Genomic DNA, 27,347 nt, shown 5'->3' with positions numbered 1-27,347 from the left:
TAATTGTCTGGGTGTTATTTCAATGCACAATTTTATTTAATCTCAGCACTTTCTGACTAAAACAGCAAAATAGTTTAGTCCAAAGAAGAGTATGACATGAGCAAATGAGTGAGATTACAACAACATTTCCATTACATTTTTTTCCAAGGTTTCTTCACAAGCTATGTATGGAATACCTTGTTAAAAAACCTGCATACAAATAAGGGAACACTTGTGCTTTCATGTGATCCCTTATTTTTTTCCCTCAGTATATTATGGTGTTTTAGTAGTAAACCAGAAAATAATCGGGTCTGACTGACTCTTGGTGAAACCCTATCAAAGGAAAGGTATGACATGATGATCCTAGGCTCCTGTCACTCGATAACATCATGATGAACCAACAACCTGCAGCATGTCCTGAATCTACCTACTGACCTGCCCTGAGTGTAACCTTGCCCCCACTGGTGTCCCTCTCCAGGCGGCCATGTGTCGGGGCCTGTGTGATGATGACCATGAGGTTCTCCACCTTGGTGTCGGCATCAGATATCTCTAGGGTGGAACCAACAGGGATTTGCCCACCCTGGGCCACGGTAACCTCTGCGTTGGGCACACGGAAGCGAGGGGCAGCATTGTTCACTGGCTTGATTGTGATTGTAAACTTTTGTTCAGGAAGACGTCTCTCTCTTCCACCATCAGTGACTGCCAAAAACACATTGTGTGTACATTACATCACCATAAATACCTTCATACCTTATTATTTGTTTATGTACTTGAGTATCCACATGACCCAGTTGTGCAGGCATAATGCTCTTGTTGAATACTTAGGAAAGGAGATTCAACTGTTCATTGGTCGGTTGCATGTCATAGCATTTATATGAAAAAATGATATGTTGGTTGAAGTCATTTAGACCATTTTTTCATACCCCAATGTTTATTTAAAAAAAAAAAAAAAAATAGACGAATATTGACAGTCATAAATGAAATGTATTCATATGCATCACCTCTGTTATGAACATGTGATGCACTCCTTCTGTAAGTTGAATTCTGAGATAATACTTTGCTTATGTTGGGTGAGTAATGAATAATGTGCCAAACAATGTCATGTGTAATACCATATTTATGAACTTGTGAATGGTATTTGTATCAAACTCACTTTCAATCCTTTGACACCAAACCATTCACTTATTTCATAAATATGATATTACATGGCACATTGTTTAGTATTCTGTAAGTGCCTAACAGGAACTGCTACACAGGCCATGACGGCATGTTACTCACCAACAAAGCTGAATGTGACCTTCTTGACTGTGAGGCCCACGTCAGTGTCTGGAGGTCTGTAGATGATCCTGTTGTTGTTGATGTCATCCTGGGAGAAGCGCAAGACAGGTTTAAAGGGGGTGTCAATGTGTTCAAGCATCCCCTCCCCTTCCCCAAGCAGTGTGGTGATGGCGTAGATCACGTCAGTGGGACTTGTGTCGGCATCCTCATACAGGAGACTGTCAGATCTCACAGGCACAATCTGGTTCTCCAAAACCTGGACAACATGGACAACCAATTAGCAATTCAGTTTAGACTTGTTCGGTCCAAAATTTGTATGGTATAGTTTCACCAAACATGACTGACATCGGATGAAAGAAGCTATGTGTAAAATGAAACAAAGACCATCTTCCTTGAAGTTGAACTCACTGACAACAGGAAATAAAGACAGCTCTATGTTAAACCATATAGTATGGTGTCATCGCCAAGGGCTGTGAACCAAGGTGCAGCTTTCGATCCAGGTTTAAGGTGTCTTCATTCAACAAAATACAGAGCGTTGATGCATGTTAGATGCAAATAAGTATGAATTCATAAAACCATACTGTCATCACAACAGGATGGTCATCTGATGTTGACAATGAAACATAAAGAAGAAGGTGCCACAAAGGACCTCAGGCTACTTACAGTCATCCCTAACTGGATCCCAGGAGCCAGGGTAGGGCCAGACAGTTCGTCAATCACAGCCTGGGCGATGACTGTCACGTGGAAACTCTGTTCCTTCAGTATGTTTGGTGGAGATGCTGTGTCTGCCACCTGAAGTACAAGCATTCCCTGAAACCTTGTGCTGCACAATTCAAGCATATGTTTCATATCTCAGATTTAGAATTACTTTTTATTATCTACATTGGGTTGATTAACTTAAAGCAGGGTAAGACTTCCAGTTATTTCAGACACTTAATATTGCAAGAACACTTCACCTCAAATGTAAAGACATCGGATGTTGTGCCATCCTTCAGATGCCGGTACCAGATGCGAGATTCGTCAATATCCCTCTGCATGAACCGGTACATTTTGGCAGCCATCAGGCCATCCCCTACATCCTGCCACCCACGGCCTGCACCACTTGCTGGGATGGGCACCACCATGACAAGCTCCCCTGGAAAAACAAAGGCAAGTGAGGAGATGAATTACTCCTCTATATGGTCATCAGTTCTCAGCTGCGCAGACTGTTGTTCATGCTGTCGATCACTGGAATGTCTGGTCCAGATTTGATTATCTGAAGATTGCCCCCATATAGGTGGAATATTGCTGAGTGTGATGTAAAACTGAACTCACTCACTCACTGATTTCTTCATGAATGATTTCATCACCATACTAATGAACACACGGAAAGATCTACCAGCAAAAATTTCCTCACATAGAACAAGTGCTATTCCAGTACATATTCCTTCTCATGCAAACATGTTTGTTAATGTACTGATCACTACTGCATGACACACACACAATGAAACATAACTAGCAGAAAATTCCCAAACAAATACCAAACTCAGGTCAATCTAGATTTCATACAAGATTCATTCTATAATATACTAAAAGTCATTTTAACACACAAAAAAATCAGGGCTTTCATTTCAAATGTTAATGGTAGTCCTGAGGGTACAGACAAGGTGCGTACCATGTTTGGGGTTGTTGACTGATGGCATGAGTGTATAGATGAGGTCGCCTGTCCGGGCATTGTCAGTGTCCATGGCCTGTGCCTGCAGCGTCTCCTTGGACAACTGGACCATCTCTCCCGACACCACCTGGGCTCCCCGGTTGTTGATCATTACCGGCAGGCGACTATTCTGTGTGACAAAATATTGCATAAGAAATGACTGCTACTAGATGAAGATGAAAGAAATGTTCAGTTTTTCATGAATGATTCCTCAGATGTCTGTAGAGGATGCAAATCAATATGGACTTCTCTTGTGAATCGACAACAGTGGATCATCTTAACAACAGTTTTCTTTGTTCTTCTCTATAGTTCATGCATGGCGGGAAATGTTGCTCAGGGTACATTGAAACCACAATCAACCAAGACATACAGCCTCAACCCAATCTGAAATCAAATAAGTGCAACAAATTGAGAATCCCCACTGGATTAGAAAATTACACAATGAAGTAATAGATTATGCTACAGTGCTCTTACCTCTGCTCTGACATTGATGTTGACAATGGTGTTGAGCACGCTGAAGTCATCAGACACTTGCAAAACCATCATGTCAGACACTGCTGTACTATCACTGGAGTGCTCATAGGCTATCGCACCTGTGCGGAGGTCTCGGAGGCTGAACTGGCTGACAGATGTCTCTGTTCGGCGGTCTACTAAACGACCTTGTAGGGGACCTGTATTGCAAAACCAGAAATGGAAAACGGTCTGTTTCAAGGTTGTGATATATGCCACTCTGTTATATACATTATTGCTTAAAATGTTCACAGCTGAGGAAAATGTATTGAAATTAGTTTTAACTGCTTTGGAAATGGGAAAAATGATGCTAGAAGAAAATAATAAGCTTACAAGTATTAATCCACAAACATTTCTGTGAATGTCATTTAAGTCCTAGTCATGAGTTAATCATTCTCTAAGTGCCCAGGTCTTGTACTTCTTAACCATGCATATGACTGCAAATGACCTGCCCTTGATTGGGGGATCACAAAAGCCACAGAAATGGATCCATGAATGAGAGTGGTTTAACAAACTGACAGCCTGGGAGATCATTGGAATATGTCAATGAATCTTATCACAACCACACATACTTCCTTTAATGAAATGTTACCTTACCTTGCACCACTCTGATCATAATTGTGTTCATATCAGCAGATGTCTCATAGTCTAGGACTTCTCTGTTGAGCACAGTCTTGCCTCCCCCTACCACCTGCATGGGTTTATTCAGCTTTTCACTCAAGGAAGCAGTTGGGAATGACTGCAGCTGAAGGTTCACCTGGTCACTGAACAGTGAGCCATCAGTAGCCTTCAGTACAGCTTTGTCTGGAACATCATGTTAACACATATAAATAGTCAGCAAGATATACCTAAGGGTGGATGAAAAAACGGATCTTGTGAATAATACTGCTGGGTGTTGCATTAAAGAAACACACTAATTCAAGGTAACCCCAAATCATCAACTTTCAAAAAAGGATTCTGACAAGATCCCTTGAGTTTCACGTTAGAAACAGGGTGGTGGCGTAACTTAATGGTTAAAGTGTTCACTTGTCGTGCCAAAGACCCCTGTTTGATTTCCCATATGGGTACAATGTGTGAAGCCCATTTCTGGTGTGCCCAGCCATGATAGTGCTGGAATATTGCTAAAAGTGGCATGAAACTCAGTCCCTCATGCTAGAAATAGCACGCAGTGCTTACCTGTGGTCCTCCCGTCCTGTCCACTGACATATCTAATCTTCCCACTGCGAAGGTCTTCCAGGCTGAAGGGATCCTCCATCCCCAGCAGCTGATCTCGGCCTTGGGTGGCCTTCACTAGCACACCTCCCGATGGTGGCCTCATTACAAGGACACTCAGGAGATCATCACTAGTGTCCCGGTCCTCCAAAAACACGAGGTCGGACGGGATGGTTGTAATGCCAGAGTCAGATGTCTTCACAGGGCTCACAATGTCCAGAATGGGAGGGTACTTATTAGCTGCAATGAAATAATTACTATTTTTCAGCTCCTGATTCAATCAATTAATAACAGTTAAACTAATAACATAGTCAGAAAACATATCTGTCATTTTCCATCAAACCATATTCCAAAGTCCAAGGTACAAGAAGCGTTCTAATTCCAATACAGCATCACTGAAATGGACAAGGAATGTAAACAAACGCCAGTTATTTACCCAATGGGTTTGAAAGAACTAGTCTGGGTTCCACCTGAGGTACTGACATTATGGCAAGACTGACCTATGCACCTCCTGAGCTCCATGTCTGTGATGTATCCTGGTCCACACTGTCCGACACAGGAGCCCAGACGGAGGTAGGTCCGGCTGTCACACATCACACACTGCTCCTCACTGGAACACTGCAGGCAATGGCGCTTGCAAGCTGCAGGAAGACACACAAAACTCCCACATTACTTACTTCTGAGTGGCAGTTGGGTGGCCAAGGTTTTACGGCATTTGTTCATCAAACTGAAAGCCTGGGTTTGATTCCTGTCATGGCGACAATAGGCGGAAAGTGCTGTAATATTGTTGAAAGTGGCATATAGTCACATACCATTCTAGGAATACCCCTTGCTTATACAGTTTCTGCCATCTCGATTATATTATGACCAATAAAAAAATCTATTTGACAAGAAAAGACAAACATCCTTTCCTGTATTAATCATAACTCTGTCAGGTGACTCAACATACCCTTGCAGACATTCTTGTAGTTGGTGAAACTGTTTTGACCACAGTGAGTCACACACTGGCCCTCATACAGGACATACGGGGGTCTACAGGCTGAGCAGGTAGACGGCCCCTCACATCTCTCACAGTGCTCACTGCAGCCTAGAACAATATGGTGACTATGTAATACAGGACTTTAGAATTGTTTTGTGAATATTTCAATCCTTTCACTAATTTTCAGCACCAATGCTTTTGTTGGTTGTACAACCAGTAGTTCTGAAAGTAATGGCATTCACCAATGACTAGACAACATATACTGTTATTTTGGGTTAAAAAGATACTTTCATTGTACAATATTTAACACAGTGATGCCTGGTGTAATTGAAAATATTACTCAAGAAATTTGTAACCTGCTTTTTGTATTGCATTTTTCAGTATGCATTTAGTATGAATATATCACAAAAATGTTAAATATTTTCCCAAACAAATTGCTTCTTACTTCTACACAGATCGTGCATGAGATATGTTGCAGCAGGACACTGTGGGACACATTCATTCCCTGTAGGCGTGAGTCTACTATCTTCACAACTTGTGCACACTGAACCTTTACCATCTCGGGCAGGATGACATGAGGCACATCCTGGGTCACACGCTGAAAGATAATAACATCTCATGTTCATACACATACCTAGATACTTAATAACATATTAAAATCTGGCTAACAGTTTAGAGAAGATGCTGCATAAGTTTCATCTTGCCCAAGTGAATCAACTCTTGAGTGAAAGAGTATGTGAGCAAGAGTTTAACACCCGAGGCAGCAACATTCTGGCTATATCATCATAGCCTGCAGATAACAAGAGGTATAACTGAGCTAGGCAAAATACTTACCTGCAAAATATCATTATAAGCAGCTCAGATACAACATATGACAACTAAATGACAATACCCAGCTAACAAAAGTACGTTTTGAGGACGTTGTCTCAACGTTACGTTTACGTCCCCAGAACATCAGCATATAACGTCCCACTTACGTCTTTTTTGTGGAGTCGAAAACACGTCCTCACAACGTTACTTTCTACGTTCATACGACCCAAAAATAACGTCCCCGTGACGTCATAAACATAACGTTGTCACAACGTTATTTTCTACGTTCATACGACCCAAAAATAACGTCCTCGTGACGTCATAAAGATAATGTTGTAACAACGTTATTTATAGTTTTTTGGGTACATTATGTAACGTACTCAGGACGTACAGTAGTCTGAGGATAAAATATTTGTATTAGGTTTCTGGGTTGTTGTCACCATGATCATAACAATATCCAGGGCTAAAAGTCATAGTTTACATTGTTTTTGTTAGATTTAAATTACGAATGCTGAAAAAAGGTCAACTGTTTACTTTGAGCCCTGGTAACAAACAACAGAGATTCTTCTTTTGTTTACACTGAACCATTTATTCCAGTATAATACATTGCTAAGAAACGTTTCATTCTAGACTTGCACTTCCTCATCTTCCCCAGTGGCAGCGTACATCTGAAACAAGAATAGTTTATCTTTAAGACCTAATATTATTCAAAAGCACAAGATAACAACATGCCGTTACATTTTTAACACCCTGAATGCCGAGGGTTTTTTATTTGTTGTCTGCATATGGCTATTAAACTACACAGAAAATGTACAAATCATTTTCATTAATATTATCAGTTTTACTTATAACTTTGAATTAAATTGCTGTTTATTAGTCTGTTCATATGAAACAGCAATATTTGTCCCAGCATATTGAATATTGTACATCACAGGAACTAAAGAACATGTTGCAGTAATGGCTACATGTGATCCTCCAACAGTTGTGTAGAGGCATAGACTGTGATAGATCCTATAGTACACTTACTGAGTCAACTTCCCGTGTAAATATTCAAACAATCAAAAGCTTTCAATGAATGAAAACTCATACCCTATATCCACATATGATATGAGGATGAACAAGGATATATGAAGATACTGAAATTATTTTCATGAAAAAGTATCTGAACGGAAAATATAAATCTAAATGCTGAAAGTGCAGTCGGAATGATATGGCCATTGTGTTTACTCTTGTTCAACCAACCTTCACCTCCAAGAAATTGCCTAACATGTGCAACGTTGTTTACGTGTGACATCACTATCGAGGGCCGATTTATTTCAAAATAGCGGCCTCGCTGACATGGGTACACAAGATTTTGCGAGCACTCTTTCCTTGATTTAGGGATGTTTTGTACATGAAAGTGAGATGTAATTAATCAGAATTATTCTGACCATCTGTGTATTGTTATATGTTTTTATCGTATACATTGTAAATGACGGAAGAAGCAAGAAATGCCGTGGTGATTTTGCGTCAGTCATGGTGTCACGCTGCACTGACACGACAGTTTTTTTTATGAATGATCAAATGATTGCATCGTATCTATTTTTAATCTGCTATTTCCTGCTACGATACTCTTCCCCTGAATATTCAAAGCGTATTGAGCCATTGTAAGTAATGATTAGACGTGTAGATGTCTGAAATTTTCCGAAAATGCTACGTGGTGTAAAATCGGAATTTTTCTTTTTCATTTCACACAAGCGTAGTCTTTCGAGCACAGCGTTCCTTTTCATGCCCAGTATCTTTCGTTTCGTTTTATCCAGACCCTTGGTATTGGTAACAAAGCCCATTTGTAATTTGATTCTAAAATATATGGGGAAATCTATGATGCATTTGTCGCAGCTGACAATGGAATATACATGATGAAATAGACGTCTCAATACATGATTTTGTAAACGAAACGTGATTTTGTAAACACTAGATCTATCCAATATGGCGGAAAGCGGATTTTGGCGTTTGTGTAAGTGTGTTTTCGAAAACATCCCAACTGTTTCTGGGTTCAGCGGCGACGTTTCAGAATTATCATTACTGGTTTCACGAAAAATTGATATTAGTGATATGTTATTTTTGAAATTCAATACTCCCAGTAATTATCCGATTTTCGCATTTCAAAACATACAGCAAATAACGAATCGCGAAAAGCGACATTAACGATGAAGCCAGTTTTGAGGGGTTAAGCAATAGTGCATGGTATCAAGAAATGTCTTTACCGTAGATAGATTATTTCCCTAATAAATATCGATATTTCAGTGTTAGTGATAATATATTCATCTATCAACCTTCATCATAACATAACCCTAGTAAATTTTCGGACAACTATGGCAAGAGAAGCGTATGAGAAAAGATAACCACGTGGGTGGGGAGAGGGAAGGGGAATGGTTTTGCACAAGGCAGAAATGTCCTCTTATCTAGACTTGCCTCTTTGAAGGATAGAATTACATCCGTGTGCCTAGCCCTCCGTACAGCCTTGGAGTATGCGACAGTTATGCCTACGTTTAATAACACTTGTGTAACAAGTAACGGTTTCAGATGTGGTATACTACACTCAATATTACAATATTTATGTAAACATTATTCAAACAGAAACACTCAAAGAATAAAATCGCTTACCCTGAATCCACGTACGATATGGTATGTAAACACTACTCAGTATCCAAAATGGCGGAAACGCACTTAATGTTAGCATGTATTTTCGAAAACATCCCAGCCGATTCTAGGTTCATCGGCCAAGTTTCAGAATTATCATTGGTGATTTCATGCAAAACTGATGTCAGTGAGCATTAATATGCTATTTAGAAATTCAGAACTCAGAGTAATTACCCGCGTTTTACCAGTTCAAAAAATATATCAAATGACGCTGTGAATTTCGGATTTCAGTAAAAAGTAGGACAAGTAAATAGATCTAATCAAGAGTCAGTTTCATTATTCTTAATGAGTACGTTCTGAATTAATACATATAATTTACTAATCTAAACAAAACAATAAACAAAATACTCACTGTTATGGTGATGAGCCCGTTTTAAAAGTGAGGAACAGACACTGAACCCTGTACACGTAGGACTGGCAGCCGCGCGAGAACTGTGATGTCAGCGAGTGGGAAAGTGCTCGTACAGGCAATGACGTCACATGAAGAAGTCATGTGCAATGTGCCTCAATTTGGATCTTGTGGGTTAAAAGATCTAGAAGGAAACATGTTTCATAACTTCCCTGAAATGAGTGAAGTCAAGAGCGCAACAATAAGTGTATAATATAATAATAAATTGTATGAAACAAAAATAAGGTAAATACTATGAATAAACTTCATTATATACTGAAGAGATAGATCTATATGGTAATTTAAAAAGAAAATATCACATGCTTCGATCCTGTTAAATATGATATTCCATCAAGTAAGCTCCGGGATGAGGAGAATAAGATGTAACGATTTTCCAACTGGTCAGCACTGGCAAGCCGTGGACAAAACGTCCTCACAACGTTATACAAACGTTGCACTTTGGTCTGAAATACACGCTATTAGGACGTCCTTGTTACGTGAAGTGTAACGTTGTGACAACGTCTGTAAATGACATTCTCATAACCTTCAAACGTGAAGTTATATATTTGCTTCAGTTGAACGCATTTAACAAAGCAAACAAAACAAATTTATTCAAAAGTTGTTCTAGATTCAATATCGTCTTGATAACTAATTAGATGGTCAACTGCAAATACAAACATCTTCTAATAGGTCAAGGAAACAAAATATATGAAACGAACGTCCTCACAACGTTACAAGTACGTTACACCAAAGTATGAAAAATACGTTGCAAGGACGTAGCGAGAACGTAATGTGTAACGTTGTGGCAAGGTTGTGATATGACATTATCCTAGGACGTTCTAATAACGTCCTAGTTACGTCATTTTCCGACGTAACCAAACCCTGACGTAAACATAACGTTGTGGGAACGTCCCGTGTTAGCTGGGTATTGTCTTTACATAACAAGTTACAGTGGATCCTCAGACACCTACCATGACAACTGCCATCGGTTTCCATATATTGCCTTGTGGGACAGGCGGACACACAGGCCCCGCCCTGCAGCTGGTAGCCCCGGGGACAGGTCAAGCACTGACTCTCCCCACCTCCGTCACAGGTCAAACATCCAGGGTGGCATTCTGTTTGTGTATAACAGTTCACTTCAGCAAAGAAATGAGGTATGCAGTAATGAACCATGTTCAGCTCTAAAAAGGAAATGTTTTTTTGCTTTTTTTTTTGCTCGGGGTATAAAAACATGCATATAAAAAATATAGTAACTCATTTATTTCTACACACGTCATTACAATAGGATTGTAGAAACATTTTGGTACATTCTTAATATTTTCTATATGCTGACGTATCCAGTTTCAGAACAAACACAGAAGCACATTCAATCCTGGTTGTGTGAATTCAGTTAATACAAATTAGTTCTCATACAGCTTAGGAAAGAGTTCTTTGGAAAGAGATATCTGAACTTCAAACACCGGTTAGTTATCTACTATTTACTTGACCTATTTTTGACAATATGATAAGGTATTTGATAACATCCAGTTAACACCAAAGGTAATGAAATGTGTTACGAGTATGCATTTTCTGTATATTTTTGTTATTAATTAAGCAATTATTATTATTGGGTCACAACATTTTGTGTTTTGAATATCAAATATGATGGGTCACATTTCGGTTTAATAGCTGGTCAACACTTTTAGCATTCTGGTTTTCTGAAATTTGATCATCAAAACCCATCACCGCCTGTCCTACAGTATCTGCTGTCACACCGATCGCTGTGTTGACATTCTGCCACAGTTGATTCTCTCTTAAAACAAGACTTTGGTGAGTTTGATATATTGTATTTTTGTGACTCATTGACTTAGATTTTTTCTCTCTTGAATTGTATTTGTAATCAGTATTGTTATATTGACTTCTAACTTTGTATACCTTGCTCTCATTGCATAATAATATCTGAATATTTTAAACTTGTCTTTGTTCTGTTTTGCTGGTTCACAAGGGGATTTCTTACATTGTTGTCACAGTAAATTCTTAAACGCAACAAATGATTCAAGTCATAAATGCCAGAAAGAATGCAATACATAGGAAGCTAAAACTGGCATCTGTCCAATCCACATCTGGCAAAACCGGCATCTGGCAAGTTGTCAGCACTGGCATAATATCTCAGCCCAATCCATGACTTGTACATTTAACATCAGCTCTACAATCCAGCACTTCCTCTAAACTGGATTATTCCTTCAGTGCCTGTGAGCACCAGTTTAGACAGCTTCCACAGTATTACATCCCCATAGCGTAATGCAGTAATACCTTACAACCTAACAAAATAAAGGTAACATGTTCCATTTCAAGAAATAATATGCAGCATCTTCTTGGGTCTATGTTTCATCATTATACACATACAGTATTGTGACAATATATTGTTATGACTGGATTCACAATATATCACAAGGTGTAATGCATTGTTGTGTATATGTCCTCCTGACAGGTGAGATCAGCTTAACTAAATTCTGCAATACAGAAAGGAAATAACTGAACTCAACTGACATCCATACAATCTCCACCCATACTGACTTGACCCCAAAGTAAAACCTCATTCACTTAACAGTCAATAGTGTTCTATGCATGGAGCAGTAAAACACTCCCCAACACAAAGAAACTGTGCATGGTGATGTCAATGACTCAAAATCAATCTGTCTGCAATGGCAATTTTATCGGGCCTAATCTATTGTCTGGGCACATTTATGCTTGGTTCCCTTCAAACATCGTGAACATCGGACAATTCTGTCCTTCAAACAGGTGACACCTTGACTGTCTAGTCAAGTATTCACAGAGCTGACTCTGTGAATAGCTGGAGTGCATGACCGAGTAATATGGTGGAGTAACACATGAAACAGAATACCGGCTGTGTATAAGGGGAAACTAGATACCAGCTATTACTATGTGCACCCAGTGTAGTTGTGCTGGGACTGGAAGCCTGACATCATGTTCAGTACTCTCGGGGTAATCTGCATGAAACCACTAACATATGTGTACAATACTCCTCTTGTACCTCATATTGCTCTCATGGCCTCGTGTTGTCTCAGTCACCGTAACTTTGTGATGTGAGACATACTGACATTCATTCTCAACTGTTCAAAATCTTCGCATAGATCTACTACTGATTATTTTCAAAAGATAATGTTTTGCTTCTGAATATACATAATTTTGATAGAAACAAATAATTCCTTTAAATTGAAAAGGATGAAAAAGATGTCCAAGTGAAATGGGAGATTCAGAACTTGAGCAAAATCAAAACTTGCTTCAACTTGGTATTTAACATTGCTGAAAGGGATGAACAGAAAGGAAAACATGTTTGCCACTAACATGGCAATGTCTCCCTCCGCTAAATAAGAATCAAATATTTATAACATATTCACTACTTTTTACTTTTTGGTTACAGACAAGATGCATGAAATGACTGGTGTCTGGATAATCACTTAATGAAGGCTGTCAACAAAACTGAGGACATTGGTTGCAATGTTTTATGGAATACTGTGTTAACATAAGTTCGAAAAGTGGACAAAGTGTTGGGGTCATTGAAAATATGATCAAGGTAACCCAAATCAACTTATGTCTGTCTAATTCCCAAATGTAGGCTGTCACCAAATTTGAAGACATTGGGTAAAGAGTTCATGAGATATCGCGTTAGCAAGAGTTTGAAGAGTGGTCAAAGAGTTGCAGTGACCTTGAAAATAAGGGCAAGGTAACTCAAATTTACTATAGTCTGCGTAATCCACCAATATAGGCCGTAACCAAATTTGAAGACATTGGGTACAAAAGTTCATGAGAGTTTGAAAAGCAGTCAAAGAGTCGGCGTGACCTTGAAAATAAGGTCAAGCTCAACAAAATCAAACGATTTCTGTGTAAGACTGTCACCAAATTTGAAGGCATTCAGTACCACAGTTCATGTAATACTGTGTTAACAAGAGTTGAAAGAGTGGTCAACGAGTCACAGACCATGAAAATAAGGTCAAGATCAACAAAATCAACTGGTGTCTGCGCATTCCCCCAATGTAGGTTGTCACCAAATCTGAAGACATTTGGCAAAACAGTTCATGAGATTGCTTTAACAAAAGTTTGAAGAGTGGTCAGTCGTGGTGACCTTGAAAATAAGGTCAACATCAATGAAATCATTTGGTTTCTGTGTAATCCCCAAATGCAGGCTGTAATCAATTTTGAAGACATTCAGTACCTCAGTTCATGAGATATCGCGCTAACAAGAAATAGGACAGACGTATGTATGCATGGATGCTGCTGAATACATGGTCCCCTGTTCCACGTTGTGGTAGGGGACAATTAGGCAGTTTATGAGACAGACTAGTTAATTTGATACAATGGTAGATCTTCAGACTGTTGTAGCTGTTAAAGCATGCACCTGTCAAGCAAAAGAGTGGGCACATAATGTGAAGCATATTTCTAGAGATTTTTACAACACTGCAGGAACATTACAGTGGAGTAAAATTATACTCACTCACTCTCATTCCCACTCACTCACTCAGACTGGTGTGTCTACAGGTGAAATGGCAGATCAGATATCAGAAGTATGTGACAATGAACACTATTCTGGGGTCAATGACCCAAGTCCTATATGAGTGTTGAGCACAATGTCATACAGAACCTGAATAAATATACCCAGTACCACTTATGCGAGTAAAGAATATGTGGCAAGTCTACATTCCCACAGTTTCAGTTTCTGAAAAAGAGGAAAGTCTTTGGTCTCCTTTTCATCATATTTTAAAGATCACATATACTCAAGGGGGTGCAAATGCATAAATCACTCACTGACATTGTTATAAATGAAACCCCGTCATTAAAACTGCTCATTTCGATCTTTAATTACCTTACATCAACCTTTTTGACAACAGTGCACAATTCTAAGCCACACACGAAATTTCAACTAATCGGAGCTGCGCGTCTCCAGCACGTAATAGTAGGTATAGATGTGATGGTCTATGCAGAATTCATCTACATTTGAGGGGCTAAACTATTTCATTTACAGGTTTCTACAAACCTGAAATCGCGACAGCTGTTATGAAAAATGAAAGCTATATGTTCTCACAATCTACTATCATTTAGTTTTGTCTCCTGCTTTGCCTAAGTTCTGAGTTACAACCCTTGTTTTCATGGACGATTCTGTCAAAATACTTGGTGTTGCTATGTTGTAATCCGTGTTAGGAGGTATAAACCTACACATTACTTGTCATCATTCACTTAATGCTCAGTTAATGAATTTATAACGGGTATAATTAGTGGTAACGCCACTTAGATTACCCAACAAAGGTCCCCATTTGGCATTTCTTGTGTCTGGATCGATCAAAGGTTTAACCGATAACACGCTGATTGACTAATTCCTTTTATGCAGATTTAAATGGGAATTTGTCATAAGGTAGTGTTTACTGTCGTGTCTGTGTCTATGTAAAAACAACATCCTTCTTTCAAAGAAATAACCGCCAATACATTGACTGATTCCTCATTATTGGCTAACTAAATTACTTTTTCAAAAGAATGACGCACATCATGCAATTAGTTGCCAGGTGTGCTATCTTGGGTGACCAATGAGACTAAACAGCAATGTGAAAAACCTGAAATGATACATCACGTTTTCGTATATTAGACTGTTAAAAGACACATCACTTGGGAAATCTGCAAACGAATTATATATCACTCGTTTTTGTGGATATTGATGGATACTTCCCTCGAACAACGTAATAGCCTGACATTGCTCCTATAACTTTAATTTGTTTTAATGTTTATACATGTACTTGCATTTTTTTATATTAAAATTGTCATAGCTTTCAACAGAATCATTGTTTTCATCGTGAAGTGTAATGATACAGACGACATACACTAGGGCCTGTGTGTGAATTATGACTCATATAGGCAAACTAGAAAATTTCTAGAAATTACATTCCTGTTATACATTCGAAGATTCCTTCTTTATATTTATTTTCACAATGCATACAAGTATGATCATAAAGTAATTAGGTTTATGAGACCAAGTATAAAGACATATATTGACAAGTGTCTACATACTGGTGAGTGAACGTTTACAAACCAAGTAAATTTAGCAAGTGAAGAAATTTATCGCGCAGTATTTTCACTTCGACCCCAACCTCGCTCCTGTTATGTTACAGGTTGTGTCATGCAAACTCCTTTTGGTCATGATTCAAATGCATATTTAGCTACTAGTAGAAAGTAGTTTGGATTTTCCATCTTGATGGAAACAAACCATAATCTCATTAATTCAAATGGACTTTAGTCCGTGACTTCACGATTTTCAAAACTGGCGGTGCCCTGTCTAAGGATCAGTGCTATTTAAGTCTGTTTTCACCTACTTACAAAATCAAAACTTTCTACTGGTAGCAAAATATATATTTTATTGATGGACAATAGGTTTTTAGCATGACACTGCTTATAACATAACAATATCACTCTTGGAAGTGAGGTGGAGGGCAGCATAATATTACTTGCAATACTAATGTCACTTCGACCCCCACCTTGCTTCCGTGGAAGAAGTCGTTATGTCACAAGTTGCGTCATGCAAACTCCTTTAGGCCATGATTCAAATACATATTTAGCTACTGGTAGAAAGTAGTTTTGATTTTCTAACTTGACGAAAACAAACCTTTATCTCAATAATTCTAACTGACTTTAGTCTGTGACTTACAAAAATGACAGTGCCCTCTCTGAGGATAAATGCTATTTAAGTTTGCTTTCACAGACTTACAAAATCAGCATTACTTTTCACTGGTAGTAAAATATGTATTTTATTGATGGGCTTTAGGATTTTGCATGACACTGCTTACAACATAACAATTTCACTCTTGGAAGCAAGGTGGAGGGTCGATATAATATTACTTACGATAATATTGTCACCTCGACTACAACCTCGCTTCCGAGGAAGAAAGCGTTATATTCATGCAAAATCCTTTCTGTCAGCAATGTGTAGCAAGCAGTCTTGATTTTATAAACTCGATATAAACTCCATTTTCTATCCTGGAAGCGTGGTAGGGGGCGAACCATCCGATCTAGTATACACCACAGGCTTCCAAAACGTTTGCTTCGCACACACAAACAACCAATTTAAGCAAAAGATACAGGGTCCGGTGGAAATCTGTGCATAGTGACACCATCACCCGACCCCAAGTAGCAAATGACGGAAACACAACAATTCGGCATGTCTTTGGTGATGTCGAGAAATCAGCAAAATGATGAGCTTCCTACACATTTTCCATACAACTAATTGAAAATAGTTCTATGACGTCACTGCAGGGCTCTGGTGACAGAGTTACGTAACCTGTCTGTGGTTTCGTTTGCGGGCAAGAGAGACTGCTTTTTAGCAACTTTTAAGTGCTTGGTATTAATTAACCACAAGTTTTTTTTTTTTAAAAAAAAAAATGGTGTTCCGTTTATGACTAACCAGAAGTCTTTCATATGTAGTGGTAAAAAAAGTACTAAAAAATTGAGTTCATTCGTTCTTTAAGAAAATATTTTAGTAGCAGTTTCTTTTACAGTAGATTATTTTAGGGACTAGACATTAGGTTACTTTCAGCACTGCACTTGTAAGAACTACTTGCCTCTTTACACAGCCTATGTGAGAAACCATCTCTATGGCAATTATAGGATAACAGTAATTGATCCTCCAACCGTGAACCAGCACTTGAAAATGTGCCATTAAGACACCAGCTAAAGACTTAGAGGAACCAATAAAAGTAGGATTACTGTAACTGACAAGCACCATCACTGGTATTAGGTTACAATGTTGCACCAAGGTGAAGTGTTCCAGACAACTGTTGGAACCACTGGGTATTCACTCCTAAGTTGTCCACATGGGATGTGTAGGTTTCTACCAGTATGGGTTCATTTTCCCTTGGACTGAGTATATTAGGTATTTTTACACCATATGCTGTTTAGAAATTATTTCTGTCAAAAATGATGTTTCAGGTTACTTGTTTGTATCTATTTGTGTCCCACAGTAAATCTCAATGGCAGTATACCTGTTTAATTAACAATAAGCATGATAGCCCCATTTCATGCATTCTAAACAACATGTTTTCTATGTTTCCATAGACATGAATTAAAACTTTTCAGTTTTCAAGCTGAGCAATTTTTAACAATGAAATTAGTAATTCTCATGCTACATAATTTGAACATTGGGCCCAAAACCAGTTATCAGCGATCATGTACAGTTCGAGCAGCTTTGGTGCAGGGTTGAAAAATGGAGTTTGTGGTTGCTGAAAAAACAGGTTGCCCAAACGGAAATAAGATTCTTATAAAGCTAACACTGTCTTGGTGTGTGGGGCTCGCTCTGACACCAATTGTTTCTCGGTACATCAAAGCGTGCAGCTTGGTCTGACACCAATTGTTTCTCTTTTTTCAAAGTCCATCTGAAAAACATTGTCGTCAATTTTTAGTAACAACTTTTTCCACCACCAACCCCATACTTTGAAGTTTATATCTCTAAAACTATTCGGCCAATTTTAAAGAAAATTTGCATGCACATCTGCAGTAGTACAGACAGTGATGGTTTTGGAAAAGGTCCTTCTCATGGGCCTGATTTAAACTGGGGTCTTGAGAAACATGTGATCCAAAACAATCACTCTCTATACTACTGTATTTTTCTTACTGCAAAACCAATATGCTTGTAATCACAAGAAACATCGTTTGTTCTCCACCAATAAATCTTTGCACCAATCAGTTGTTGTGTTTTTATTAGTCATCTTCCCCAGTTCAAGCTGGTTCAAACCTAATCACTATGCATGATTATGCGGTGCAGCACAACACACCTGTTGAAACCACTTTCTCTCCCACCACTGAGGGAAAATTAGTGAACCATTTGAACTTACGGGGATTTTCCCCATCTCATTTTTTCTCAAGTTTATAAGCTGACTTTTCATTTTTGTTAATTTGTTATTTTAAGTCCAGACCAAAAGATATCAGAATCTGCAAAGTTGTGTTTTGCATTGCATGTGACCTTTAACAGATAAGCTCTGATCATGTTATGAGTCACTGAAATATTTGCTGAATCTTAAGTAGAGTGTATGGTCTTGACAGTGTTGTACAATTTGTTACCTGTGCAGATGCCCCGATATTGGTAGTATCCGCGGGAGCAGGAATCAAAACATTGGCCCTTCTGCAGCATGTAGCCTCGGTGGCATGTGGCACAGTTGGGGCTGTCCGGCAGACAAGTCCTGCAGTATGGTGGACATGCTGCAACGTAACCACATCATGAACCATCTCAGAGACTGGCTATTGATAAAAGTGTGCAGGGTTTGCAAGTAACTGAATTAAAAGAATCGTTGATGGGAAGAACAAGAAATGATAATTTAACAACATTTAGTCAACAATCATAAATTTCTATGATCTGCATGTCCCTAACAGTGTTTTACAAGGCAGCATAGAAATGTGTCTTACAGCACTAGTGTCTACTACCTTGGTGCCTACATGCACGAGAAACAGGATTTTCTTTTGAAACAATTAACTGCTAACATGTGTATGTCAAAGATTAGGCTGGAATATTTAACACTAATCATGAAAACATATCTCACACTGCCGCAAATGTCTAACGTGAGTTTAGAAAGTTTCCAAATATAGTTACCTATACATTCCCTATCCTTGAGGTAGTATCTAGACCCACAGTTGTCAACACATCGGCCTCGTAACAGAACATGTCCCTGATAGGAGCAAGACACACACTGACTTCGTCCTGATCCAACACATGTCTCACAGGTTTGGTGGCATCCTGTAATTAGACAGCATAGTAATGTTCCATTATTCCAAAATAGCAGAACTAAACACAGTTCCTCAATTAAAATTGAATTTAATATTTTATTCTGAATACATCATTAATCACAGGATGCCAATGTGCTAAGGTCAAGCAACTCTGCCAAACAAAGTGCAGCAACTTTCACAAGGGTACATCCCATGCATCAAAACTGAAAATGAAGGGAACCCTGGGTAAAATATGAGGATATACAGAGTTCACTTGTACAATCTCAAATACAAACCCTTGAGTATATGTTTTATCATATCAATCCTCTTCCTTCTCAGCTCAGGCAGCCCTTTGTCATCCCCTCTTTCAGCAATAGGACTTACGAGACATAATGGTTCCTGATTCCTCAAATGTTCCTTTCTAGGACTATCCTCATTACATGTCCCTAAATTAGACACTGCAGTAACAATATACACTGTGGTACACCTACCAAGGCACTGTCCATTATGCAGGTAGTACCCAGGTCCACACTGGTCCACACATTGACCGTCCCTCCACAGCAGTCCCGGGGGACAAGTGGCACAGTGGAACTCTGTCTGGGCAATACACGACTCACAGCTGGAGTGGCATGCTGTCAATTGAGGAAAAATATGTTATAATACAGTACTGCAAGATAGCCTCATATCTGACATGATTTTCATCAGAAATACTCCTAATTTTCTCTTTGATAAGCCATATTTAATCTTCAGTTCAAGTTGTTACAAAAACATGTATTTACTGAAACTGAATTTTCATTTTGCAGGCGTTGTTTCAGTCAGCAGAAAGATCATGATCATGATGGTACATGTTTGTGATGTAGACTAAAAGTGGCAGAATGTATCTCTCTAAGTTGTGCTCAGAATAAGCAGTCATGACCATGTTTTCATGTTACATGTACCATAGCATATTATTAGCGATAACAGTGTTTATACAAGTGATCCTAGGTGAATTTGTGGTCTCCCACCTCCTTTCACATGGTGAAGTCAAATTCAGTGTAAGGGTCATAAGTTTTCTGTGGCCACTAAATGAGACAGACCTTCAAGGTTCTATGCAGTTAAAGTGGCATGCACTGATTAACATTTTTGTACTGGTAATATAGAATTTGCATAATTTAGAATGTATCATTAATGATTTATCACAGCACCAATTTGCTTTCTAACCATCTACATACATGTATTTATACAACTTATCTACATCTACACTTATAAGTATACACATATCACTTAAAGTCTTCGTATTCAAAGCGACTAGGTTTTCCACACTTTGCCCTACTTCTGTATGCTTTCAAAAACATGTTTCCCTCAAGACAGCTTATTTTCCTTTTGCTTAAACCAAACATATGCCACTACTCATAAAATGTACGCAAGGTACAGTTTCTCATTAGATTTAATGACTGAAGCAAACTGTCCATTTGCTGTTTCAGGTGCACTGCAATTATGATTCCATCACATTCAGCAAAAGTCAACCTCTCTGATGCATTATCATATTTATAGATGGCAGGTGTCACGTCTGGTAAATAACTGTGATAATTACTCCCACCTTAAGTCAACACAATGGAGTGTGTGGCAGGATACATGCACAGGGTGTGCAAAACACATGTCCTCGTCATTTGCCTTAATGAACATGCTTTCAACAGTGTACTTGGATAAAAGAGTGTAAACATTTAAAGGCACAATATCACACATTCTCCACAATATTTCGGATTATGTTTAATATATTAGTTGCATATACACACACTTCAGTCTCCTACTGATTCAAAAAATGACTTATTATCATTTATGACTTGCCTCAAATCGATTACTGAACTTCCGAGGTGAACTTGTTCTAAACAGATCACACTTGCCATATATGGAATGTAAGTGACTGCCCCCGTACATCAAAAACTGCTGCACATGGTATTGTCAGTGTTTGTCTAAGTGGTTTCGATCTGCAAGCAACATAACTCTATGGGGTTCGCTTGAAACAATACCCAGCCAGTAGTGAGCATGAGAGGTGACTTAATGAAACCTTGCATAAATTCATTCAAACTTTTTAATTAATATCTAAAGACATGATATTGAGAGGGAATAAATCATATGGGCTGACAATTCATATCATTAAAACAAATGCATTACATATTTTTAGAGAAGTGTGGTGTGACATTGTGCCTTTAATCAGAGTAGTTTTTCTTTGAGACACATCTTCTATGTTACTATGCCTGAACAAGCTTGGAGATTGCACATGGCTTCCATATATCAATAACGTTTATAGAAAACCTTGCAAAAGAAAATGTCTTAAACATCTTTCTTATCAATAAGATTAAAACAGTTGATGCGACTTTTGTTATCAATTTGTTTCCCCCAATAATCCCTTTATTTCACTATTTGAAATGCCTGATTGTTTTGGTAATTATGAACAATAGGTTCGTGCACAATGAGATGTTTGCACAACTCTGGGTACGATGTGTGAAGCCCATTTCAGTTCTGGTGTCACCTGCCACGATACTACTGGAACATTCCTAAAAGCATCATAATCCATATTCACACAGTCATAAATGATAATATCAAAACTTTCACAAAAATATACTATGCTGCACTGAGATACATCTGGATATAATTTTTTACTTTGATAAAAGACATTTCAGTAAAGAATTTGAATGTACAAGGTAGTGGTACAATTAAAATATAAAATTGCAGCAATATGTTGGAATATTTTGTATTCACATTCATTTATTTGGTTCCCTGATTGTAATTGCCATTTTCTTATTATCTTAATCCTGTATCTTGACGAACTGGCACAGAAAACTGAAATGGAATGTCTCTGAAGTAACATACCACAAAAGCAGAATATATCTACACTTCACAATTGTTCAGTTGTCTGATTAATATGAATGACATTGATTGGGGTTTTGTTGACATGTCAGCTAAAAATTTATGATGAATCACATAATTAGAACATGATGTTGCATATAATCAGTTTAGTGTGAGTAAATTAGCAAGATGAAAATAACTGACAGCATTTTGGATAAAATCTTTGATAGGCATTTAGAAAAAACATGGAGACATGAAATGCTTATGGACTACAGCTTGATTATTGTTTGCAGTAAGTAAGGATGATTTGTGATGCCACATTTAGTATTATCAAGTACCACAGGAGACAACAACAGAGCCAGTCTTTACATAACGTACCCATGTATGAAATGTATCTTACAAATAGAAATTGCAAACCTAATTTATCTCAAAATACTTTGTCTACATACAAGATAGCAAGCTGTCTCTAAAGGTTTCTATGACCTGAACTATCAAATGAAGCTGATGACTTTTAAATCACTTACTGGCAAACAAGGACGAGTTGTAACAGCACAGAGAACATGTTTACGAGAAATAGGCAGTGCATGGCAATGAACCCATTTTGAAAGGTACAGAGGATGCAGGCTGCTGCACAAGCAGTGCATGATGATGAAATTGATTCAGCACATAACTGTACATGCCTTGCTCATGGAACTCTCACATGGTCGGTGTACCAAGTTGGTAATACACTACGCTTGCTCATGGCCAGCCTGCGGCCCAATCACATACAATGGCAAGTTCTTGATGGCGGCACTCATACATACTAATATAAGCCACTTGTCAGGTTGGTGCTTAACTTCTCCTTGTTTGCCAGTAGTTTGTAAAGCTGGTAAAAGTACTGTCCCGTATGTTAGTTTAGCACACTATAAATACTGATACACATCACACAGTTATGTATACTGCCATCATTTCACCTTGACAGGTGTTCTCCCTTGTTGGATAGAATCCATTGTTGCACTGTTCAACACAGCGGCCATCTTGTGCCAGTTTACCAAACTCCTTACACCGTGTGCAGTGTTGTGGATCATCAGGCAAACAATGACTACAGTTGGATGCACATTCCACTGGAAGGAAACTTTGCAGTTAGATGTGTGGTTGTTACTGAGCATTTCATGCCTGGAAATATAATATACTTTACAGCCTGTGTTGTCACATGTTCAATTTCTGGGCAATGAATACTCAATAACATACGCATATCTAAAAGCACAACATGTTTACCAGCACTGTAAAAGACAAATGTTAGCAGAAATATCATGTTGGACTCTCTTTCTACATGAACTCCTGACAGGTGTAAGACTGGGAAGACGTCACACTCGAATTAGATGACATCATTATAAAATGACTTATGCTTGAAGCCCTCTGTGGTAGCGGAATGGACATGCACTGCCAAATGTTTCAGGGCCTTAAGAATTAATTACACTCATATTTCATTAATGTAGCATCCCTTTCTGCCTGCTGACTTTCAAAATTTATAATGGAATGGAAAAGAAAACAGATATTTATCTCTTTGTGTGAGTCAGGTGTGTCACTGAACTGTTGTTAATTAATATCATTAAATTATTTCCCTTGTATGTCATTATTCACTTAAATGTTTGTACATCTATACAAGTAAAAATGAATATTAAATACGGAACAGATTAACCCACATTAACAAAGTAACGTACACTGAAATGTACTGAGAACTAACAAGCAAAGACAACAGACACAATCATCAGTACACAAATACCCACTCCAGCTAAACATTTGTATTCATGACAAGCAGTTCATCCAACAGGCGTACTTGTGCTTGCGTAGACAATGATAACCAATAAAGAACATTACACTGAGTAACCCTGACCAGCAGCAAGAAGAAGCATGTCTCAAGAAGTTCTCCATGCTGTACATGCTGTTTAATGGCCATTCAAATATCATTGAGATTGGTCCATAATGACAGAACTAATTTGATGGTGAATGTGTGTGACTGGTAATACATGATCCACATCTTCTCTGATGTACATGAGTATCCATTCAAGTCAACAGGTCTGTTGCATGCAGTTACCCTTTCAATAACATGAAACTCCAGATCACTGTGGTCATTAGCTACAGTGGAGGTAGAACAGTTTTGTCTGCGTTCACAGAGGCTAGAAACTACACTGTAACAAAATATATCTTTAAGTGCATGGTTTGTACCTATCACATGAAAAGTCTCCATTTGAGTCCTGACTCCTATCCAATCTTTCAAACCAACTGCTGACATTGTGATGTGCACACGAATACAATATATGTTACTCAGAAGATGTTAAAAACACCTTATATTCTTCCTTCTACCACAGTTAATAGGTCATGGATGACAGACTAACAATAGTGCAATATGAAAGAAGTAGTGTTCTCCAACTTCTTCTGGGTAGTATTCATGAATGACATGCAAAGATATCATGGTAAAGTAGAGGCCAGCACAAGCACCTGTTTTCCATGATTTGTTAATGAGACATTTCTCTCATGGTTCTCTGTCCAACAGTAATATTACACGGAACCATCAGGTGTGTTGGCAGTATATACAACACTGTGCCATCAATCTGTCACCATCTGCATACCACACATCTATCACACGTGTTTGTGCCACCTGTGGGAACAATTGGGTCTCATCTACTGCCCCTAAGAAGCACCTTCAGTACTGGACCTGACCACCACCTACCTTGTTCACAAGTTCCACAGCACTGTCCTGGAGGGATGGACATGTAACTGCCTGGATGGCACACTGGGCAGTTCTGTTGGTAGCACACCGTCTCCCCTTCTTTACAGTTACACACAGTACAGGGACCTGGGTGCCAGCTGTCGCCATCCTGGGGGATTGGAGACCACAGTATGACCAATTACCACATCCTAATAACCCGAATAATATGATATATGAAGGTAATGGTAGCATTAAAAAATCTGTGTGTAATAAAATCTGTATGTATGTTTGTTTTTTCCTTCTTTATTCTGGCACTCAGAAATTGTCCAACTATATGATGACAGTTTGAATATCTGGACCTGACAATTCAGTGATGGACACCAAGAGTATCATTGCTAGTGATTGGGATACCATGACAACACACGTGTCAACATAAATTACTGAGTCTAAGCACCCAATCCTGAGAGCCACCTGTTACCACCAGCACTGGGTACTGAAGATAACTAGGACCTTCACAGGAACAGAAGTCTGTCATGAGTGAGGTTGCCGACCAGGACCTTCACAGGAACAGAAGTCTGTCATGTGTGAGGTTGCCAACCAGGACCTTCACAAGAACATAAGTCTGTCATGAGTGAGGCTGCCAACCAGGACCTTCACAGGGACAGAAGTCTGTCATGAGTGACGGGAACAGAAGTCTGTCATGAGTGAGGTTGCCAACCAGGACCTTCACAGGATCAGAAGTCTTTCATGAGTGAGGTTGCTATATACCCAGCATGGTACTGATCCAATGTATGATTGTGAGAGTATGTTTCCATTGTACATGTATCTGCATACAGATGCAGTTCAATAATTAGTTAAAATAAATTTCACATCCTCTCTATTGCAACCAAGCCACAATACCCAAGTAAAAGTCACATCTTCATTATGGTTAAACTCAATATTAAAAGTAATCAAGCTACAACCTATATATGTGATGAATCTCAAAAACAATTTGCCACAATGCACAACCATACTGAACATGTAACAATGTAGGGAAGGGGAACTCTATTCAACTGATTCCCACAAGCCACTTAGGAAAGATAAACTTGATACTGATTTATCTGTGATGTATAATCCGTAAATGTACATTGAAGCTTGTGTGGTCATCCAATCATCAACTCTTAACACCCTCATTGTGTCCTGGCAATCTGCCTCCTACTAAACCTTACTTGCCATCAACAGAGAGGGACAAATAAGGAAATATTGAAAATTACTAGTGAAGGAAATATGTCAATAGTTTTGTGAGTTTTATCATAAAAGTATCAGCTAATTTCATGCTTGAACACACCAAATCTGATAAGTGTGGACAAGAATGGTTCTAGATTTAAATCAATAAAGAGATACCCATGTTCACTGCTCCAGTAAGTCAGGCAATTATATGGCCGAGTGAACAACAAAGACGGACATGTAAGGTATGCAAACCTTGTGCTGATCTACACCACTGGGATACTTGTATTTCAATGCAGTCTACATATTACAATGATCCAACTGAATACAAGCTTCTGGAAGAAGAGGTGGATGACAAAGATAGTGCTGTGCCTGCAGTCAGCACTAATCTGGCTGGTCACTAATGATGGATGTACCTGCCATCCACGAAGAATAATAGATGGGGGGGAACAAAGAAATGTAGTAACAGGATCCATTCATACCAGTAACAGAAAACTCAATCCTATCCATTTGTCTCTAATCTTTTAGGATTTCATAATTTACCCAAACTACATGTTAAACAAAATAACTGCATTAGCTGATTAAATTTCCAAGATGATACATGCTGACAATATGAGTTTTAGTTTCAGTTTCAGAGCTGGAGGTAAACTGTGGACCCTATTAAAGAAAGATTGGTTATAGATGGTTGAAAATCTTACCAGGTAGACTTCCCCATCAAACTGGCACTGTCGAGGGATGACACAGTGTGGGCAGCACTTCCCAGGGGACTGCTGCAACACTTCATTCTGTCAGGATAAAATGAGTATGTTTTAGTCATGCAGGACATTATTTGTATAAAAATTTCAAATTTGACAAACTTTATTCATAATGACTTCCTTTATTTTGTGAGTAGTACATTTCGATACAGATTTTTTACATTTGTCGAGCAAGAACTGAGTTATTTTTCACTAGTACAGTATTTCACGTACAACACAATGTGTCAGTCTTATCTGGACTCACTGACATTTTCACACTCAGCAATGTTTCATCTATGGCATCCAATAAATAATCATGTCTGGGACTGACAATCAGGTGACTGACATTATGAGCATCAACTTTTTCTGTTGGGATACCACAACAACCACATCAGCCCAATCCATGGTGTCACCATTTACGACAAGCATAGGTTGCTCTGGCCCAAATCTCCATGACAGTCGCTATGTGGAATAAAGACTACACAAACTGGTAAGATTCTAAAATTTCATCATAATGATCCATTATGGTTCTGGTTACTGAACTTCTGTGACACAGATGACTGTGTCATGTGTACCGTGCAATCAGAAACTAGATCAATGATTCATTGACATAAAAAGTA

The 27,347-nt window shown here is 38.6% G+C and overlaps 1 protein-coding gene across 1 annotated transcript in view; it reads right to left on the bottom strand.

The window, feature by feature from the left end:
• The window catches only part of LOC137285126 (extracellular matrix organizing protein FRAS1-like), a 116,089-nt gene that overhangs the window by 26,304 nt on the left and 62,438 nt on the right, over positions 1 to 27,347 (bottom strand). The window contains exons 12-29 of the mRNA XM_067817346.1: positions 26,692 to 26,778; positions 24,809 to 24,956; positions 23,049 to 23,198; positions 19,758 to 19,898; positions 19,154 to 19,297; positions 18,628 to 18,765; positions 10,503 to 10,646; positions 6,097 to 6,249; positions 5,622 to 5,759; positions 5,173 to 5,313; positions 4,637 to 4,912; positions 4,058 to 4,264; positions 3,425 to 3,621; positions 2,912 to 3,080; positions 2,214 to 2,392; positions 1,921 to 2,049; positions 1,258 to 1,513; positions 415 to 678 (exon numbers count right to left, since the gene is read on the bottom strand). Of these exons, the coding sequence (XP_067673447.1) occupies positions 415 to 678; positions 1,258 to 1,513; positions 1,921 to 2,049; positions 2,214 to 2,392; positions 2,912 to 3,080; positions 3,425 to 3,621; positions 4,058 to 4,264; positions 4,637 to 4,912; positions 5,173 to 5,313; positions 5,622 to 5,759; positions 6,097 to 6,249; positions 10,503 to 10,646; positions 18,628 to 18,765; positions 19,154 to 19,297; positions 19,758 to 19,898; positions 23,049 to 23,198; positions 24,809 to 24,956; positions 26,692 to 26,778 (3,061 nt within the window). The remainder of the gene's footprint in view (positions 1 to 414; positions 679 to 1,257; positions 1,514 to 1,920; positions 2,050 to 2,213; positions 2,393 to 2,911; positions 3,081 to 3,424; positions 3,622 to 4,057; positions 4,265 to 4,636; positions 4,913 to 5,172; positions 5,314 to 5,621; positions 5,760 to 6,096; positions 6,250 to 10,502; positions 10,647 to 18,627; positions 18,766 to 19,153; positions 19,298 to 19,757; positions 19,899 to 23,048; positions 23,199 to 24,808; positions 24,957 to 26,691; positions 26,779 to 27,347) is intronic.

This window comes from Haliotis asinina, chromosome 5 (assembly GCF_037392515.1).
Source record: "Haliotis asinina isolate JCU_RB_2024 chromosome 5, JCU_Hal_asi_v2, whole genome shotgun sequence".
Taxonomy (NCBI): Eukaryota; Metazoa; Mollusca; class Gastropoda; order Lepetellida; family Haliotidae; genus Haliotis; species Haliotis asinina.
Note: the sequence above shows the minus strand (reverse complement) of the source record. Positions and strands in the feature narration are given on the sequence as shown.